The sequence below is a fragment of the Perissodus microlepis genome, chromosome 20 (genome assembly GCF_051167445.1).
Source record: "Perissodus microlepis isolate ML-2025 ecotype Zambia chromosome 20, ASM5116744v1, whole genome shotgun sequence".
NCBI lineage: Eukaryota > Metazoa > Chordata > Actinopteri > Cichliformes > Cichlidae > Perissodus > Perissodus microlepis.
This window is the reverse complement of record NC_140480.1, coordinates 3,330,819-3,352,223: the sequence shown is the minus strand read 5'-3', so window position 1 is coordinate 3,352,223 and position 21,405 is coordinate 3,330,819. Positions and strand designations below refer to the sequence as shown.

At 42.1% G+C, this 21,405-nt stretch overlaps 1 protein-coding gene across 2 annotated transcripts in view; it reads left to right on the top strand.

Annotated features, from left to right (window-relative positions):
• Positions 1–21,405, top strand: part of dip2ba (DIP2 acetate--CoA ligase B (putative)a) — a 46,122-nt gene that overhangs the window by 10,993 nt on the left and 13,724 nt on the right. Inside the window, exons 2-25 of one of the 2 annotated variants that reach the window (XM_084916253.1) lie at positions 11,001–11,072; positions 12,432–12,587; positions 13,150–13,275; positions 13,403–13,639; positions 13,736–13,864; positions 14,667–14,786; positions 14,973–15,170; positions 15,496–15,587; positions 15,667–15,777; positions 15,989–16,112; positions 16,278–16,387; positions 16,571–16,673; positions 16,759–16,823; positions 16,940–17,033; positions 17,228–17,347; positions 17,465–17,579; positions 17,844–17,983; positions 18,140–18,276; positions 18,795–18,875; positions 18,960–19,087; positions 19,339–19,453; positions 19,539–19,740; positions 19,894–20,006; positions 20,529–20,552. In XM_084916253.1, coding sequence (XP_084772379.1) covers positions 11,001–11,072; positions 12,432–12,587; positions 13,150–13,275; positions 13,403–13,639; positions 13,736–13,864; positions 14,667–14,786; positions 14,973–15,170; positions 15,496–15,587; positions 15,667–15,777; positions 15,989–16,112; positions 16,278–16,387; positions 16,571–16,673; positions 16,759–16,823; positions 16,940–17,033; positions 17,228–17,347; positions 17,465–17,579; positions 17,844–17,983; positions 18,140–18,276; positions 18,795–18,875; positions 18,960–19,087; positions 19,339–19,453; positions 19,539–19,740; positions 19,894–20,006; positions 20,529–20,552 — 2,912 coding nt within the window. The remainder of the gene's footprint in view (positions 1–11,000; positions 11,073–12,431; positions 12,588–13,149; positions 13,276–13,402; positions 13,640–13,735; positions 13,865–14,666; positions 14,787–14,972; positions 15,171–15,495; positions 15,588–15,666; positions 15,778–15,988; positions 16,113–16,277; positions 16,388–16,570; positions 16,674–16,758; positions 16,824–16,939; positions 17,034–17,227; positions 17,348–17,464; positions 17,580–17,843; positions 17,984–18,139; positions 18,277–18,794; positions 18,876–18,959; positions 19,088–19,338; positions 19,454–19,538; positions 19,741–19,893; positions 20,007–20,528; positions 20,553–21,405) is intronic. The other variant, XM_084916254.1, reaches the window with a different exon arrangement.

Below are 21,405 nucleotides of genomic sequence, written 5' to 3'. Positions count from 1 at the left end.
TATTCTGTTTTTGTTGGCTGAGCTTGAGGAGTGTGGTAGTGTTTCCAATGCTGTTTAGAGGAATCGGAACCACATCAGTTTCAGTTGCTGCTCTTTTCCTTCACTGACAACACTTTAATCCCATACCTGCGCTTGGTTTTGGTGAGTGGTTTATTGCACGCACACACAGCGCCCCACAGCCCTTCCTCTGTGACCTTCCACTTTTAGTTGCATGTGAAGTGAGTTGTTGTCACTGCTTTTTTGTGTGGATTTTAGAGCTTGACAGGCGTTTAGATAACCTGTTTTCGTCACAGTGTGTGCGCCTCTTTTACACAAGTGTTGCCCATTTGTTGAGCGCCTTCCACAGACTGAGAGCCATGATCTTCAGAGCGGCCGATAGATTCGCATCTTGACGACAGCCTGTTTAATGATTGCGAGTGGTGGGTGGTATGAGGTCAGGACCGTGAGCTGTCCAGAGAGTGGAACGTAGGCAATAAGGTCTGCGGTTTCAGTGTCAGCGGCGGACTCAGCACCCAGAATCAAAGCGTTTCTCAAAGGCCGCTCATGGCTTGTTATGAGATTATAATATTGATTTAATGAGGCTGTTTCCTGCCTTACATTACTCCTCCTGCATTAACGTCCTCCTTTAAACCATGAGCTATTAGGCGCAGTCGATGAGCAAATTCTGCACGTGTCATCTAGAGGTAGGTACAACATAAAGAGTATATTGCTGAGCAACATTTATATATGTGTGTAGGTGAACAGAAGACTCGGATGATACTTGAGCTGATGTGCTCAGTGACCCTCGGGTCAGGTCCGTCCCACACTTCTGACCCCTGTTTATCTTCACTACGACACTGCTGCAGTGAAACCTGATACCTCTACATTCACTTTCACCACTCAATACCCTGTGGTTACCCAGCAATGCTGAAACACTAGTCTATTATGCAGTTTGCTAGCGAGGATGCCTCTGTCTAAATACGCTTCTTTTCTCTTTTTATTCTCTTCACAGTGGACTGAATTTAGTTGGAGTCAAGCTGCTGACTTGATGGCAAATTTCTACCACTGACTCGGTCCTTTTCACGGCAGACTCATTATGACTTGTCGCACTAGAAAAAGCTGGCTTTCTTTAGACTGTTCAAGTAATTCATGTCAGTGTGAGAAAGAATTAGTGTGATCAGACACAAGGTTTTCTTTTTAAAAAGGCTGAAAGTAAACCATATGCTGTAGTGCTATCTTACAGGCGTGACTTGTTACTTTAGATTTGCTGTTTAGGTGCCCATTATTTATTGTAGGCTCGTTGTATGTTGGGTTTTGTTTTCAAAAGTTTGCTTTCTTGCTCACGGTTAAGTCGAAACCTAAAACGTGAAGTTGGAGCCAAAGAGCGATTGACTCAACCTAATGTAAAGACTGGATGTTGGGTAACTTCCTGCTGGTTCTCTCAAAAACCTCTGAAATCAACCATTTGTCACTTGAGCCGGAGTTTATTTTGTAGACCTGTCTGAGTGTATAGTGAGTATTGCTAAACCTTACATAGTCGACTTAAGGTATCAGCTTATAATCCCTACCCAAGCATCATAGACCGTCATGGCACATGAATGACTGGAATTTGTGCATCACATAACAGCATGAATTGCCACAAATTATCCTCTGTAATGTGGGAAAAAGAAATGGGACAGCTGTGTGGTGGTTGGCAAAAAAGTCTTGGATTCAAAGTGTTTACATGTTGTCCATGTGACTGTGTGGGTTCTCTTTGGGTACTTTGGTTTCCTCCCACATACACGTTAGGTTAATTGGTGACTGTAAATTGGCCATAGGTATGAATCTGAGCGTGACTGGTCTGTTTCTCTGAGTTAGCCATTTGATAGAGTGGGAAAATACAGCCAGACCACAGGGTGTATCGAATGTTTGTGATTGGAATGATTAAAGCTCAACCTAAGATCACAACTTGTCTTCATATGTTTCTGGATTAGATGCCGATTAAACAAAGGAAGTGCAAATTAATTTAAAAAAAAAAAAAAAAAAAAAAAAAAAAAAAAATATATATATATATATATATATATATATATATATATATATATATATATATATATATATATATATATATATATATATATATATATATATATAAATAAATATATATATATATATATATATATATATATATATATATATATATATATATATATATATATATATATATATATATATATATATATATATATATATATATATATTTATTTATTTATTTATATATATATATATATATTTATTTATTTATATATATATATATATATATATATATATATATATATATATATATATATATATTTATATATATATATATATATATAAAAAGATGGAAGGATTAGAAGAAACAGAAGGAGAGAGAAGTACTACATTAGTATTGTGAAGTGCCTCTACCTGACGAAAGCTTGGCACAGCACCCATTTTAACTTGTCATAGCCAGGGGACTACAGGTGTAGGTCTTTCATTGAGCCGACCCACAACAATGACACCCTGAAAGCGGCTGCTGTAAATGAAAAGCAGCCATTGAAGCACAGATGCTATAAAACATCTTTATTAACTTGTGACAAGTCTGCCTATAAAACTGTTTATTAATAAATGATTAAGCTAGTATTCATCCACCTGCGTAGTTGCTGTAGGGGATACAGTTCATGGCAGGGGTAGCAAGCTAATCTGAGCAGAAATCAGCCTGGGATGTGGCCTTGGTCTCACTCAGTTATGCAAACATAGACCTGTTAGTTGAAAGCTCATTGCAGTTGTAGTCTGCTGTACAGTCTCAGTGAGGACAACCTGCATTAACCTTTGCTGCTTACTAACAAACAGCTCACTTGTACTTGCCTGACGTCAGTTTCTCTGACTCCACAATCTGTCCTCTCAGTTGTTTGCCAGCCTTATCACTTTGATGAAGTAACGTGATATGAATTTATCTATACAGCAACTGTTTGTCACTGCCAAGATTATACAGCTGGCCTGTGATGATCTAGAGGGCAATGGCGTGACCCAAATTAGTGTGCGTAGTACATTAACAGTAGTAAGATTAAAGTGAAGAATAAAAGAAAATGTTCCGTCTTTTTTGTTTCATTGTGGTTTTCTGATAGCTTTTATTGTTGCAGCAGTTCCCAGCTCAAAACTCACAGCTGGCTCTAGAACGCTTGATATAATAATAATAACAGAAGTAATGGAGGAAGTAGGGCTCTAAACTCAAGCACAAGATGAATGCTTAAAAAGCTCGAAGGAAACACTTGTTTTATTTCTTTGGATAAATTAAGTTTCAGGATGCTGACTGTCCAGTGTTATTGTTTCTTCTGTTTTTATCTTAATAGTGCCAGCACTTTTTGTTGTTGCTGTCCTGTACAGGAAGGTCTGACTTCACCGAATGTCTAGGTACTTGACTCGGGTGTGGTTGAACTGGTCGTTGTGTTTGCATATGTGTGGGTGTGTTTCTTCGCATGTTATGTGTTTCTCAGGTATTAAGTTTAAAAGGTGGGATTGCCCCACATTTGTTCCACTAAGACGCGTGTCCACATTAAGAGCTGCTGAATCTTTATTTTATCATTTTTTCTTTGCCCTTCTCTGTAATTTCCTGTGAGGCATACCTGTGTTAGACATGTCACTACAGTGGTTTCACTTCTAGTTCTCAGTATGACGCACTTCTTCCGTTACATCCTCTTTGCTGGGCATTGCTTCATTATTTATTGGAAAATGGGTTTAACACATTGTTGATCTGTGAAAGCCACGCACAAATTGTTCATTTGAACTAATCTGGGCCAAGCATAGCCCTTGGACTTCTTTTATGTCTCACATTTGTTTTATTGAGATTTTTATAAGAATATGCCTTAGAAATGAAAAGGGAGGCATAATTAGATCTGTCTTCACACACTGGAGCAGGCTGAAAGGCAATAAATAAAATATAAAATGAAATATTTTTCAAATAATAGTGTTGATAGCTCTAATCTGTAGTGGCTATTGCATTCACCTTACACACAATAGATTGGAAATCAGGCAAAGGCACAGACCCAGCTTATAACACAGGGACTTACAAGCTAGTGTGCTCCAAGTGCCAGTGCTAAGCCCGGATAATTGGAAGTGTTGCGTCAGCGAGGGCATCCGGCGTGATTTCTGTGCCAAATCAAAACATGTGGATCCATCCGCTGTGGTGATCCTTGGGGGGGGGGAGATGCACTGTATACTAAACTGTGTTACTTCGTCTGTTCTTGTCACATATTACACAATATAATAATATAATATATATATTATTAACTTTGCTGTTGTATTTTTTTTAGGGTGTAATTTTCAGAAGACGTTCCCATACCTTTTGTCGAATTTATATCTGTAAGTTCACTTCATTAGGGACAGCTAGATAAGACTAAAGTGACCTAATACAACACCCCTGCCAGGAATGTTGAGCTTTTGTTGAAACAGTTTTAGTGAAGTGTTGAGTCAACTGTATGTATAATCATGCTATAACCGTGCTATGTTCACTGGCCACTGGTACTGGGTTGGAGGTTTTGCTTCAAAGCTTATTTATTTCTTTGTGGCACAGATTCAACACAGGGCTGAGATTTTGACATGATAGCATCACTTAGTTGCTGCGGTGACCAATGAGTTTTTGGTGCTATTGTTGGAGTTTTCTAAAAAGTTTTTGTGCTTCCATTTTATGTCACTGGGAGATCTTGTATTAGAATTGAATAAGGTATACCTAATAAAAGAGCTTGAGCACTTATTTTCTGCATCATTCATTATTGGAAAGATGTACATAAAAATCGTTCAGAAGGTTAAAGTGACAAATGATAACTAGCCATATTTTGGGCACTGTTGCTCAATCGTGACTAGGCTGGGCTGCCAGAGTTGCGTTTTCCATCCAACCAAACACAAACCAAATCCAATGGAGATTTTTGACAAGAGAAAGTACACTTACTCAGACCCTTACTTATCTGGCCAGCAGTTCCCTTTAGCCATCCAGAGATCACTTCATCCTCCCTGTCTGCCTCAAAACCCCCACGTGGACTCCCAGGGTCCCAGAGGAATTTTTGGCCTGGATTTGGAGTGGAAAAACATTGTGCTGGAAGCGGGAGGTTTATGTATTAGTGTTTTGGAATCACTGTTCAGACATGAACCAAATATCTCCTGAGTGATAACTGATTGGTTTTAATACTCAAAACCTGATTTAATTGCTAGTAAACTGAGGGAAACCCCCACATTTAGTCAAGGATGCTTGTCGACTTTCTAGATGAACAAACTTTACTGCCTTAAAGTTTTTCTTTCTCCCTCCGTCTATGGATGGATGGATATATAGCTAGCTAGCTAGATATTTTAAAGGATAAATAGTGACCTATAAATATTTCCCATGTAAATATATAGTTGTGTAACATTGCCTTGAATGCTTAAGCAAAATGAAGTCACACTCCCTCTTTTGTGTGTAATGTAATCCAAGTTTCTCTCCTCTGTTGTGGTAGAGAGTCCAGCTGTGTGTCTGTGTGTGTTTGTTTTGGTGTGTGGGAGATGACGCTGGTGCTCTAGTGTCACATCCAGTGGTTCTGCATGTTTCATATGTTTATGTCTATTTTGAATGTTTATATAAACAGTATAGAAATCTTTGATAAATAATCACGCAAACATAACTGTGTCACAAGTTGAGCTTTCATAAATCTAATGATAAGGGGCCTCAGGTTGTTTTTAATGCTCCAAAACTTAAAGATATTTCATTTGTGATCAGTGAAAAGCAGCAGATCCACACAGCTAACAAGCTGGATCGAGGGATGTTTTCAGTTTTCTTAAAAGAGTAAGTTAAATGATTTCCCGGTCATCAAACAACACTGTTTACTGTCAGTCAACCTGATCAATTAAAATGATAATCATTTCAAACCCAGTTAACAGTATTGAAATGAAATTAGTTTCATGGTATGCAAAAGCACAGCAGTGGAACGTTTGTACTTGTCACACTGCTTCCCTTTTAGAGCATGCTCTATGGAAATAAGCTTCTTACATCTGCTTTAACTAATGACCAGGTGCCATTAAATGGCCTTGGTGTCATACTCATTCGTTTGCATTTCCTGTCAAGTGCTATTTATCCATGTTCTCGGCACAGTCTGCCCATTGTTTTTGTGTCACTGCTCAGAGTCTCTATAAATAAGATCTTGTGGGTGACGTTAGTTCCTCCTTTCTCAGCCCCTGTGTTTATGTGTGTATTTATATGTAAATGTTCAGGCTGTGGCTGTTGGTGTGCTGTTTTCCATATTTTTTCTAGTTATCCTGTTTATCTCACAGTCATTTCGTCATGGTGGACTTAATAGAACAGCAACTTTTTGCCCTGATATGTATTTCTTGTGATATAGGGTAGTAACGGTGTTCTAGATTAGCGTCACTCTTGTCACCAAACTGTAACCCACAGGCAAACAAAGACACTTTTATGCAGAGCAAACTGGTATCGCTGGCTAGAAGCACCACGCTTAGAAAACAGTCCTACACTGTACAGAGCCTTGTTTCAGACATTTGTGCCCCCGTCTACACGAACGTCCAGACGGAGAGATATAATCTGTTAGGTTAGATGTAATCTCAGATTACAGATTAGGATAGAGACCAAAATGTGAGCACTGGATGGCTTTCAAGATGTAAAAGCGGAGTTTTATTTACAGCTTTCTGTGTAATCCAGCCAGTTATCCTGTTTGAGTTTCATGGTTGTGTGCATTTATGGGTTGACAGGAAACCTGTCACATGCAGGTCTCTGTGTGCAAAAGACAGTCAGGCAAGCGGAAATTGTGGGTGACAGTCATGTCACTTGCTAATCTGCTCAAAGTAATTATAGAGATCTCTCGGTTGGGGAGGGGGCTTGAATACATATGCGCAAACAGGAGAGGGTCCTTGGAGTTTGCATTCACTGTGACACAATCCATGTTTGCTGAGATTACATCAGATTGTTGCAACATCCTCTACAGAGAAGTGAAAGAAAACTAAGGAAAAATGCTGTCTCAGTGCCTTTTGTTCATATATCATGAGCATGTGGATGCCAGGAGGCTTTTCAGCTGTACAATACAAATCTTATGCACTCTAATGTTGCCTTTGTTTGTCTCTGTGTCTGTGTGTGTGTGTGTGTGTGTGTGTGTGTGTGTGTGTGTGTAGATCAGGCTGATGGATGGGTGGGTGTTAACTGTTAAACAGAGATTCATAGATCAGCTGTTATCTCAGGGTTGAAGCTCAAGGCCAAGATTTGGATTTTTCATTCAGGTGAACTGTGCAGTGATTCCAGGACTGAGGGAAATCACTGGCATTAAAAAGCGCTTCACTGAGCCTCTCAGTTTTTCATGACCTAATGAATATCATTTAAAGAGAAGAAATCTTGGCAGCAGTTGTGGCACTGATTGAAAGACACTGACCTCGTTGCTTTAGTTTTATATAAATATCTCAAATGCAGTGCTGTTTCTGGGTATTGGCAGCTGGAATTAAACTGCTTCCAATACAAATTTCAGCTCTTCCCGATTGTTAATGGAGCAATGAAGAATGGTAAAGGAACAGCACAGACATAGTGGGTTGGGAGGGACAGAGTAAGGTGTGCATAGAAGATCACACTGCATTAAGGTAAAGACAATAAAACTCAAAAACCGAGACAAATCGCAACCAAAAACAACCTCCTGTATACGTCCAGGTCATGTACTGACCATTAAGCGTTCTCTTTAACAGCTTTTTTTCCCCTTTGTATTTGGAAAACAAAAAGGGGTGCTGTTCATGGGTAATAGTAATCCAAGAAGCGAAATTTTAGCTGTATCAGCTACAGCCAGTCCGATGATTCAACATTTGAGCTGCTTGGAAAACCACAGGGAGCAAATGTTATGTCATGAATGCTTAATGCCCAGCCATGTCGTCAGAGAGAAATTCACTGTTTATGATGGTTTCAGTTCTTGGATTTGATTTGACACGGTCACGGGGCACACAGTGCTGTAGGCGTCCATTGACTTTATCCTCTTTCACAGGTTCATAAAAATATTTTTTTCCGCTTTTTTGAGCGTATGTCATGCCACATATAAGTCAAAATCACAACCAGGGTGTTCTCCTGTGGCCTCCTCCCAGGGAGGCTTTAGCAAAGAACCCACAGGAAAGTAATCATCATTGTAACAGTTTGAGGTTTTATTCACAAATGATCAGAAATAACTAGAAAAAAATTGCCTTTGTGTGTTGCTACCTGTCTAAGACCCAATCGGAGCCTCCAGGAAAACACCCTGACAACAAGATCAAGACGTGTACGCGTGGAGTGATGCACAGTGCACAAATAAACAGTTAATCTCCAAAAACTCAAATGGCTCTAATGTGCCGGATCATAGTGGAGCATGCCAGTACAGATTAAATCTGAAGTGCTCCGTAATCCCCTACTGTGTCAGAAAAAGTTGTAGCCCTCCGCAGTTATCAGTGTGGCTGGGAATGCCGTTCATGTGAGTGTGTTTATCCCCTCTGTGACCCTGCGCTGCCAGCTATTAGGAGATCAGTCCACTGTATGACTTGTCTTGAAGTATGAGGTCAACATCGGATATTTTAAAAGAAGACTCACAGGGTCACTGTCATCTGGTCTTGAATGAGCTCTGAAAATGTCACAAACAGCACGATTAACGCAAAAAAACAGTCAGTTAGAAGATCTGGTTGCCAAGGAGAAGGACTGATAATTGCTTATAGATGTGAGATTTGTCACACATTTTTATACGCTCTTAAAGATACATTCATTGGTGATACTGTGCCTCTATCACAGCATGCTGGGCAGGTTCAGCCGATCCTTGGACGAAGTACGCATTCCTGGTTTGACATACTGACACACATCTCACAGGGAAGGCCTGTAGTGCCAGTACACCTCAGGCCCTGTCAGCATTCATTCTCTTGTGTGCTGAAGCGCCCTTTAACCTGCCCCAGCTGTGTATACACACATACACATGCACAGATACATCAGCTTCCTGCACCTCAGGGACGTTTTTGGAACTATGAGCATTCTCTCTTGGCCAGTTGGCCCTCTCTGTTAGTATGGTGTTTTCCAATCAGCACATTCCTCTTTCTCTAGACAGACACAGTGAGACGATTTTGGCAGCACACACACAGGGTGGGGTAATGCTCATATCCTGTCCCCTGACCTCAGATTACACACACACACACAGTTACTGTACTGTTTTTGTTCATGCTCACACTCAAAAACACCACATTCTTGCACTTAACACATACAGCTTTTTCTCTGTTTTGAACCAGCTGTCACAGTCAGTCTTTAAACTCAGAGCCTTTCAGTGTCTTTCTTCCCACTGCCAGCCACATAGCTGGTGTGCCTGTGCCAATCCGTGCCTGTTGTACTTGCCCGACACCAGCACAGACTCTCTTCTGTCTGCGTTAATGACCGACGGCGCTCCGTCCATCTTTCCATCTCTTCCCCTTCTTCCCTCCCGGCACCAATTGGGCACCAGGACTGGGCTTGGCGTAACCTTGTCTCCGACAACAATAACTGCTCCAGTCCACTACAATCAAGTTGCTGCTGATTGTCTCGCTTGCATGTCTGCCTATGAGTGTTTTCCTGTGTATAAACAAGTCTGTAGCATGCCAGAGAGATGGAGAAACAAAGACTGCAACAAGCTGCTGTGTCTGAATTTCAGCCTAGTGTGTGAACCCAGGCATGAACTCCAAGCTGAATGCTCGCCATCCCCATTTTTTTCTTTTTGCTCCCCTGCACAGAGGGAAAGACAAAGCACTCGGCACTCAGTCACACACTGCCTTTCACTCTAAAACTGTTCAACTTTGTTTTGTTGGCTTTTTCTCTACGAATGTTATTCACTTTTACTCTGCTTCTCATAATATGAGTATTGTGAAACCTCCAAATTGTATTGGAAGGATTAAAAAAAAAGAAGTCTCATATTTAACCCATTCTGGCAGGCACACACACAATCATAGAGGGGACTTCCTTTCTGATTCTCTTGTTTATACAAGCAAATCCTACACTCCACTGGATAGTGACCAGAGTGTGAGAAAACTTTAAGAAAAAACACACTCTATCTCAGTCCCACACGAAACTCCCCACCCAGCCCCGGCTTATCCAGCACACCTCCCTCCAGTCTCCCTGCTGAACCTTGGCTCACCGTTTCTCTCCTTATTTTCTTTCATTGTTGCTTAATGCACACACTGGTCTGCATTCCCTGTTGCTGCTAGTGACTCTCAGCTTCCCCCCCCCATGCTCTCTGTAGGTTCCCCTCATTGTCGCTGGTCAGTGTGGAGGAGGTGTCAGGAGATTGAGGTTAAGCAGCCGTTTGGCGATTGGCACTTGACATAGCATGCGGTGTTATCGCTGCACACAAAAGAAGGCGACTAACAGAGAGAGTGTGGGAGATTGTAGCATTAGGATTGTTTGTGTTTTCAAGGGGAGTGTGTGTATGTAAGGGTGTGTCTTTCATGCATGTTTGCAGTGAGCAGACTGTGTTTTGGGGTCCCAGTTTAATGGACTTTGTCAGGCCTGTGCGGCTCTCTAGCACACTCTAGTATCACTGGGAATCCTGCCAGGCCGAGGCCGAATGAGGAAGGGGTGGTGCTGGGTCTACAGTGGGAAAAGGTCGGGACAGATAAATGAACGAGTCCCATGTGAAACTGGCTCACATGGCTTCCTTTTTTGCTCTGCTTACCATCCCAACTGTTCCCAATGTTTTGGCATTGTTCTCTGCCTGGTTACGTGCTGCTCGGCAGAATCATATTTGGGTTTTATAGCCAGCAGGCATGTTTATTCACTGGTGCTAATGTAAGGCCAAACAATGGCGTTATCTCTTCGCCTTGTTGTAAATGGACTTAGCTGTCAGCATGTGGAGTTCAGTGGATTTGGTTTAAAGTGGATTATTATTATTATTATGACTCAACCCTCTGAAAATGTATTAGTGAAAGCAGAGGCTGTACATGTGTGTGTCTGTGAGTCTGTGTGTACGTAGTGGTCTGGAGTTTGTGTGGTAATTATGACTAACCTAACAGTTTGGTGTTGCTGTCCTCTCTCCTAGGTGACATCACGCAGAAGGGCTATGAGAAGAAGAGAGCCAAGCTGCTGGCCTCCTACATCTCCCATTTGCCAAGTAAGACCAGTTCTTCTTCTGCTCTTGGAATTTTTTCATGTCGCATTAAAGCCTTCCTTCTTCCTTTTCTCCATTTGTGTTTTTTTTCCACCTCCCCTGTCAGCAATGTTATTGTTGTTCAGGCTGAAAAGCAAGACAAGGCTAGATTGCATAAGAAGATTCCTCAAATTTACATTTGAGCCGATTATTCTTTCACATGTGAAAAGAACAACAGAGGGAAAAAATGGATTCTTCATGTCGTATTGTACTTTTTTCCTTTTTTCATTTCTTTGAGAAGAAACTTGACTGACTTCTCAGTGTGAGTGTTGATTGTCTTTGTCCAAGTTAGCAACATAATTTCTGGCTTTCTGTGGCACTCTAGTGGCCAAAATGAGAATTGCACATAAGGTAACCAGTGATGCACAAATATCTTTAATAACTGCATCACCACAGGTAAGCCACAGACGAACAAACCCATAGTTCCTGTCAGACTTTCTGCTGTATTTAGTGCGTACCCAGTAAATGTGATACATTCTGAAATTGGTTTCAGTTTACAGCTGTGGGGAAGTACTAAAGCTTCTCTGTGTTACTATGTGACAGACAAACTGATTTGTCTGTCAGTTTCCTCAAGCAAGGGTGTGGTGTTTCCTTCGGAAAGTATTGCACCATGCTAGCAGCGGCATGAAAAAAACATCTTTCTCGATGTGTCACTTTAAGCTATTTTAAAAAAAAAAGAAAAAAAGAGAGCACCACTACACTTCCCTTTCCTCTAGTTCAACCTTTGTTTTGACTTGTGCTGCCAAAACATTTATGTGATTACACGCAAAGATTGTATATTAATCTAGATTTCATTTGGAAAAAACTTTTTTTTTAATACTTGAATGAAAGTCCCATTGTTTTTAGTGATTTTTGCTTTCGTTTGACTTTTGCTGGCTTTGAATGTCAGAGCATATACCAGAAAGCTTTGAATCTCCAGGGGTGACCGTGTGCTCCTTCACTCGTCCTGTTATCCCTCAAAACCATCATCTCCTCAGGGACTCAGTTACCCAGTTCCCTCCGGGAGGAAAAGACAGTTGACTAAAAATATAAATGTGACCCAGTTTCATGTACTATGTTAGCAGTATAACTTGCATCAGTCAAGTACATGTCCTTATTTCACTGTTCACAGGCTCTGTATGAGGCTAAATTTGGAGAGCTTCAGAGAAGGTCATATAATATTTATGCCTACACGTTGCTGTAATAGCATTATGTAAAGCAAGAGTGTGCTCTGTTTGTCTGAATTTCCTGGATCTCATGTTAGATTGTTTGTTTTGCTTTTATTAATGGTCCCCTAAATATAGACTTTTATTGACTTTTCACATGCTGGGCTCTGTTCTGTAGATGTGGATCTGCCTCTACCAGATGTGCAGCTTTCCCCGAGCCGCAGTGCCGACCCTAGCCCCAGTCCTGAGGCCCCGGGCCCCTCCACCTCTTCAGCCTCCAGACACCATCGTTCACACCGCAGCGGAGGCGCCAGGGACGAGCGCTACAGATCAGGTATGCAGCACAAAATTCACTACAAAAGCACACAGGTACAGTTGGGGTCAGAAGTTTACATCATGGAGTTTACCTTTAAATAGTTTCTTTGATTTGGAATGAAGGTACAACAAGAGTGGAATGAATGCAAACAATTCAAGTCATTGTTTTAACTTTAATTGTTAAAACAATTATAGAATTTCATTTATTTGGGAGATATATCCTCACAAATTTTCAACAGGGTTTAACGTTGGCGCGCTAATGGCATAACCTGGTGCTCCAGCAATTTCCACTTCATGGCAGGCTTGAGCCTTGGTGGTTCCTGGGTTGTTCCTAAACATCCTTATCATCTGAGGGTGACAGAAATTTCTCCAAGAGACCTTATCAACCTCTGTAAATCTATAATTCTCCTTGGATATCTTCACTGAGTTAGTTGGATTTTTCCATTGTCCAGAGAATTGATCAATCTAATGAGTGCCATTAATCATGATCACTAACCTGAAGTTTACAGGTTTTGTCCTTGTCCTTGTTGTTTTTCTTTGTTTTTCTCACTCTGGTTATTCTCTATTCTATATTTGTGCAGACATCCATACAGAAGCTGTCCAGGCAGCACTGGCCAAACATAAAGAGGAGAAAATGGCACTTCCCATGCCAACCAAGAGGCGCTCAGCCTTTGTCCAGTCTCCCATAGATACCTGCACACCTCCAGGTAAGCTTGGTTCCACCCACTCTGAGATCAGATGGTTGCTGGTGATTGTAGCTCCTAAAAAATACCCTTACCAAAACATTAAAAGTTATTGAATTATAATTTTTTTCACGTTTTCTCTTACTCTTAGACACATCTTCTGCATCAGAGGATGAAGGCTCACTGCGCAGAAAGGCAGCACTCAGTGCAGCACTAGCTCAGACCCTGCAGAGCCCCGACTACTGGATCAACCGCTCCGTCCAAAGCTCTTCCACATCCTCATCTGCTTCCTCCACCCTCTCCCATGGAGAGCCCAAGAGTCAGCCCCAGCCCCAGCCTCAGCCTGCTGCTTCCTTGTTAGCTGACGTGCTAGCCCACACACGCATTGGTAAACTGTCCTGATGGAGAACTCCCAGCGTTAATCCATAAATCTCAGTGATAGTGTCACTGCCATTAATGATGCTATTTTTCTCCGCCCTAATAGAAAACAGTGTCCCCCCAGATGTGACGTCCTCTGCTTCTCAAGACAGAGGGTCCAGGGTGGATCTTCCCCCAGCAGTCAGGGGCATGAGCCGTGGACAGAGCCGCTCCAGCATGCTGGATACTGCTGACGGTACACTCACTTAAGCCAGAATGTCTGTTAACGTCTGGCTGTGGTACAAATATATATAAAGTTTTATGTGGGGAGAAAAACCTCTAAAGTATTCTTCATTTTCTGAAATATTTGGAATCTGGGTGACTGTCTTTTGGTTCTTTCCTCATTTCAAGCAGTTCAGTCATTTTGGTATTCTAATCATGACATCGGACGATGTTTTACTGTTTTGCATTGACTGTGTGGTTCAAAGCATTGCAGTGAGAAAAGCGATTGAATGTGTTCCAGTCAACATACAATCTACCCATGTTCATCCTCGATCACCTTCAACATCATCCTCATGTCACTGTGTGGTGAATGCTGCTAACGACGGATATTTTGTGTTCTTTCTTTTGGGTCCATTAATCCTGTCCCTGTCTTGACTTTGATTTAAAAAGGAAAAAGAAAAGGTAATATACATCGAACCTGGGGAAGGGGAGGGATGCCGAAGAGGCCCCAAGTAGCTTGCTTTCCATCCTGATATCTACCTCTCTTTACGTTTGTCTCATGCTGTAGGTGTAGAAGTAGAAATCTTCCTTTATAGTATTTTCCTGAAAGAATTGTCCACTCTGTGTCTCCTTGTGTGCAAATTTCCCTTTCAAATTTTCCCTGCTGCTGATTCTGTTCCTGACTGTGCTAGTGCGTAGGTTACTGCCTGTGTGAGCGAGAGAGCGTGTGTTAAAGTAGAGATTCATGTTTGAATAAACTTGCATGTGTGGGTGTCTGCGTGTCATTGTTTGTTTGCATATGTTGGTGACGGCGGCTGCTCTCCGTGTTTGTCCAGGCGTGCCTGTCAGCAGCAGGGTGTCCACTAAGATCCAGCAGCTGTTGAACACACTCAAACGACCCAAAAGACCACCGCTCAGCGAATTCTTCCTCGATGACTCTGAGGAAATCGTAGAAGGTGTGGCACATAACACGATATGTCATGCTTGATTTTCACTGTTGTGTGTACTACAGCACAGAAATCCTCTTGGTTGTTTTGAAAAGGGTTTTCACTTCTTTAGGAAGTCACCCAGAGTGTTGTGACACCACAGTGTTACAGCGTTACAGTACTCACAGTTTCTTGCTTGCCAATTCTCATGCCTAGTTCCCCAACCGGACCCCAACACCCCGAAGCCTGAGGGACGTCAAATCATCCCAGTGAAGGGGGAGCCCCTTGGGGTGGTCAGTAACTGGCCTCCTGCCCTGCAGGCTGCCCTTGCCCGCTGGGGGGCCACTCAGGCCAAGAGCCCTGCCCTCACTGCCCTGGACATCACTGGCAAACCACTCTACACACTCACATATGGTGAGCGACACGTTGCCTCGTAGGAATATTAAAGTCGATTTTGAGGCACAAATATGGGTGTCTGTATTGTTGTGTCCACTCTATAAATGTCAGGTATATTTTTTGCATATGAGCTGGATCGAAGGAAGAAATATTTGTTGGCCCGAGTAGAACAACTCCCACATTACATTGCCTCCAGTGTGGACCCATAGTGGGTTGGGAAGTTAAGCGATCATGGAACAGTTATGCAACAATAATACACAGCAATTTAACAGTAAGAAATCTGGCCTTTGGAAAACAAGATGACATTTTTCTTCTCCTTTTTTTTTTTTTTAAACCTGTATAGGTAAACTGTGGAGTCGCAGTCTGAAACTGGCCTATACCCTTCTGAATAAACTGGGCACAAAGACTGAGCCTGTCCTTCAACCTGGAGATCGAGTAAGAGTTTGTCAGTCATTTCTTCCTAAGTAAATTGTAAAGTAGCACGACGAGGAAAATCATTTTCTCTGCTTCTTAGGTGGCGTTGGTGTATCCAAACAGTGATCCTGGCATGTTCTGGGTGGCCTTTTATGGCTGTCTGTTAGCTGAAGTCATCCCTGTGCCTATTGAGGTGCCGCTGTCCCGACAGGTAAATATACCTGTTTTCATAGCAGTTCTTCTGTGGGATTTCTGAAAAATGCTACACATGTTTAGGACCAAATGCATGGTTTATGATAATGAGAGCCTCACCAGTATATTATTATTATTATTATTATTATTATTTCTTTTAGTTGTCACAGTTTTGTCTGCTTGCCTGTTCTTGTGTGTTGAAGTTTCCTGACCTAAGCCTCTTTTCATAGGATGCAGGGAGCCAGCAGATTGGCTTCCTGTTGGGCAGCTGTGGTGTGAGTTTGGCATTGACCAGTGAGGTGTGTCTCAAAGGGCTGCCCAAGACACAAAATGGAGAGATCATCCAGTTCAAAGGTCAGCAAGACTAAACTGCCTCTGCTAATGCTGCTGGCTCATCAGGAATCATCTCTGGATGCTGTCATTTTATTGCAATATTAGTGTAATTAGAGCAGCTTTTTTCCTAGTGACAGCTGTAATAGTTTTTGTGTGCTCCATGTTCTTTGTGTCTGCGTGTTGCAGGTTGGCCAAGGATGAAATGGGTAGTGACCGACACTAAGTACCTGACCAAACCATCCAAAGACTGGCAGCCTCACATTCCCACTGCCAACACAGACACTGCCTACATAGAGGTAGGCAGTTCAATGCATTTCTAATTTCTGCATTCTAATTTAGATTCAGTTTATCTTTAGTAAACTGTTATATATTCAATTATTTATCTTCTGTAACTCGCACACTATTATTTGACTCTGATATTAATTTTGACATGTTGTTGACATCTGTGTGTTTGTCTGTGTGTTTCTTTCTCGCTGAAGTACAAAGCGAGTAAGGAGGGAACAGTGATGGGAGTCGCTGTGTCCAAGATCGCCATGCTGACTCACTGTCAAGCTTTGACACAAGCCTGTAACTACTGTGAAGGTCAGAGACTATAAAACACTGTATGTAACTTTGTGGACTTGAAGCTGGTGAATGCACTCATTTGCTCATGTGTTTTCTATCTTAGGGGAGACACTGGTCAATGTGTTGGACTGTAAGAAAGATATGGGCTTGTGGCATGGCGTCTTAACGGTGAGACTGGACGTTTAGCTCTCTGCTGCTGACTAGATGCCCTTTATTACTTTGGTGTGTGGTACAGTACGTTATTGACACTGTTGGTTTATATATATTTTTTTCCTTCCCTGCAGAGTGTCATGAACAGAATTCACACCATTACTGTGCCATATGCTGTCATGAAGGCCTGTCCCATGTCCTGGGTGCAAAGGGTTCACATTCACAAAGGTTGAGCCAAATGTTCTTACTTTTATACTCCATATTCTTATAATTTTACTATGTTTGCTTAGTTAATAAGCAAACAATATTAATAAAACAGAGTATTTTACAGACTGCTAGGATAATAATAATGTTAGAATTTTTTTTTAATAAGAAAACAGTAGAGAAATTATGCTTAAGGAATTTTTCTTACCCTCTCATAGCACGTGTGGCCTTGGTGAAGTGCCGTGACCTCCACTGGGCCATGATGGCCCATAAAGAACAGAAAGACATCAACTTGTCTTCAATACGCATGCTTATAGTAGCTGATGGAGCCAACCCATGTGAGTAACTCATGTAATAAACAGTCACTATACATGGCCATTTTAAAATGTTGTGCTGTGGGTTTAAGCTGCTTTTACCTACTTTTGTTAATGTTTTTATCCTTTGTTTACCTTCAGGGTCTGTGTCCTCGTGTGATGCTTTCCTGAATGTGTTCCAGTCTCATGGTCTGAAGCCTGAGGTCATCTGTCCGTGTGCCACCTCTCCCGAGGCCCTGACTGTGGCCATCCGCAGGTACAACGTGAACCACGCGAACAAAGAGATAAACAGAGAGACATGTGCTTTTCACATATACAGGGATAAATTTGTTCATCTCTGTAAGAACAAAATTTATACAGTTAAATTTAACTGAGACGTCCTTTATTGAAAATGCATGAAATCTGTAAATATTCATAGGGATGCAGCAATTACTCGCAAATAGTATGGGTCATGAAAATGGAAAAATACACTTTTCAGAATAAAAAGTTAAAAGCATGTACATTCTTTTACCTTGTACAGGCCAGGTGCACGAGGCGCTCCGCTGCCAGCCAGGGCCATCCTGTCCATGGGCGGGCTGAGCCACGGAGTGATCCGGGTGAACACAGAAGACAAGAACTCTGCTCTGACTGTACAGGATGTGGGTCACATTATGCCTGGAGGTTAGCCACAACTGTTAGGTGTAATTGGCAGTGCAGAAGTGCAGCAGCTGTCACATCTTAACTGTACATTCTGACTGTATGACCTTTTTTTTTTTAGAATACAGAAGCTCAAGTCTACATAATTCTAATGTTTTGACCTGTTTTTGTTCGTTTCAGCTCTGATGTGCATTGTGAAGCCAGAGGGATCTCCTCAGCTGTGCAAGACGGACGAGATAGGAGAGATCGTGATCAACTCACGTGCTGGAGGCACCATGTACTACGGCCTACCGGGTGTCACCAAAAACACATTTGAGGTGTGTCACAGGTTTAATGTTGTCACACAAATTACAGCTTTGTACCAACATTTACTTTTAAAATGGTAAATGTTGATGGCATAAAAAGGTACAACATACTGTGGCTTTTGAATTAGTGGAATGAGACATGATATGAAGTTTACATCAGTCTCCGTACGTCCCCTCTTATTTCTGCTGTAATGAGCTCCGTCCCTTCTTGTTTGACCTTGTGTATTTAAAATATGGACTCGTGGAAAAGGATTACTAGTTTTAAATTACCCACTAGATGGAGCCACAGACGTCACTGAATAATTGCTTTATTTCTATTTCCTCATTTACTAATAAAATGCTTTATAGACTTCATGGAGTTTAAATATTGTCCCATTATTTTTATTAATAGAACCCACTAAGTGTTTCTTTTTGCTTATACTATGTTGTACTACAACTGCAGTATTTGGGGTATGCAGTATATTTACCCTTGAAATGCAATCTGTGCTGTATTTATGACACTAGTCTCTCTCATCTGTGCTAATTTCTAGGTGATTCCAGTAAATCAAGCCGGAGCGCCCGTTGGAGAAATTCCCTTCACTCGAACTGGCCTGCTTGGATTCGTGGGACCGGTAGGTCGCTCATACACAATTACAGTAGTTCCAGTACTCTGCAATTTGGATGTCTGTGCTGAGTTAAATATGTCTGCTCCACAGGGGAGTCTGGTATTTGTTGTGGGAAAGATTGAGGGGCTCCTGATGGTGAGCGGGCGACGGCACAATGCAGACGACCTGGTGGCCACGGCGCTAGCAGTGGAGCCTGTCAAAACAGTTTACAGGGGGAGGTGAGACACTGACAGGCCGCTGTGAACCACAGTGAGGTTTCACTGTGCTCCCAGCGTGTGTGTTCACGCATTACATTACTTCATAATGCACACTGAGTAAGAATGTTCTAGCGACGCACACATGTGAGCAGGGATAATTTAGTGATATTTAATTGGTCATTAGTAAAAATCCCCTCAGCATGCTGCAGCTTCTGCTGGTTTCTTTGTCTAGCTGTGTGTTTGCACTCACTCCTCTGTTGGCATCTGTGCAGGATCGCAGTGTTTTCTGTGACGGTGTTTTATGATGAGAGGATAGTGATTGTGGCAGAGCAGAGGCCCGATGCCAGTGAAGAAGACAGCTTCCAGTGGATGAGTCGAGTGCTGCAGGTGAATCACACATCTGCTCATATCATCTTGATTAATATTATGTTATACTGTATTAACGTGTACTTGATGCATATTCCATCTTTAGGCCATTGACAGTATCCACCAGGTTGGCCTGTACTGTCTCGCGCTCGTCCCAGCCAACACCCTCCCAAAGACGCCTCTGGGAGGCATCCACATCTGTGAAACCAAGCAGAACTTTTTGGAGGGAAACCTTCACCCCTGTAATATCCTCATGTGCCCACACACCTGTGTTACAAACCTGCCCAAGCCCCGGCAGAAACAGCCAGGTGGGTTGTCTTAGACATTATGGAATCATGCTTGTATACAATATAAAGCCGCAGCATGAAGAGGGAGCTAGAAATAATGAGGATGTGCCATCAGCTGGCAGTTGAAAGTTTGTCGTTGTGTAACTGACTCTTGGTTGTTTCTGATCTCCTCAGTGGACGTTGGTCCAGCTTCTATGCTGGTTGGAAACTTGGTGGCAGGGAAACGGATCGCCCAGGCTATAGGGAGAGAGCTGGGCGTGGTGGAGGACCAGGATCTCATTCGAAAGGTACTGCAACACAGACCAAACTCCACTGATTTCATATATATGAGGTCTAGTAGTGGATTTAGCAGAGTGCAGCGCAGTTTTTCAGCAGTTTAGTTTGTGGGAATTTGAATTGCCTTAATATCTAAAGGAGTCAGTGTCTATGACGTGTACAACACCTGCACAGTGAGACCATTAATAAAAGATTTGCACGCTATAGCAAAACTGCAATGGTTGCTTTATAGATGGCAGAAGATTAATGAGCAAGTGTTTTGTTCAGATTGCTGTATTGACATTATTATAAGCTTGAACTTGTTTGGATTTTGGATAAAAAAAAAAAAGCTTAATTCATGCAGTAACTGTATAACATTTTAATGTCATACAAACCTGTTCAAATTAAGCTGGTAAGGTAAACTGATGTGTAAACATGCCATGAATGCAGGTTTAATGAGATGAGCCTGCGTCTGTCAGGCAGTATGACTGCTGATGCCTTATCCTAAATCTCTGTTGTTGTTCTGCCTTTACTTTGCTTGGGTTGGGCTTTAGCTCTGTATGTGGCCCACCATGATGGTAAGGCTCTAGTCTGGCCTCCCCTCCCCCCTGCATCCCCCCACCCGCCTCTTTGCTCATGCTGCTTCTGTCAGTCAGCTGTGATAACCTGACGGCCACCAGGTACAGCTTAGCCCGGTGAGATGACCGTGCAGGCTAGCTTCCTTGTCCAGCAGAGGTCCACACATTAAAACTAATATACAGCAGCACATTACAAATGAGGTCACATCCTACATTCATCCGGGCCTTATTTAATAGTCCCACGTCGCCATCTTATTTTAAGCCTGGAGTTGGCCAGCAGCCTGCTGCAGCTTTGCCAGACCAAAAAGTCAGCAATGAATTAAAAGACATTGATCTCCTCTGAGTGAGAAGAAGTTTCTTATCTTTTACAAAATGTGCAAGTGCAAGGCTTAAGCAATTATGATCTGTCACTTAGCATATATAACTGCAGAAGATGTTCTAATAATATACTGTGATGTACTATACGTATATCCTGTGAATTAGTACGAATTAGAATATTAATTAGAAGTATTTTGACGTGCACCTCTGCTTCCTGTGTTCACTGTGACGCTCCCACGTGCAGCATGGCTTTATGAGTTGCCAGGCAGCTGGTCTGCATGATGTGACTCCTCACTCATTGTTGACCAGAGCACGACGCACAAACGATTACTTTTCCAGTGTCTGACGGTGCGATACTGCTGAATATCCCTGTACGTCTAGCTGGTGTTATCTTTACTTGTTTTTTTAATGTTTGTTTTTTTACGTGCTTCCTAGTGGTCACCTGGCTTCTGTCTTGTAAAGGGATTCTTTACTTTCAGGTCCTGTCCTTGTGTGTCTGGTGCACTGCTTCCTTGGCTTTTTGACACTACAGATT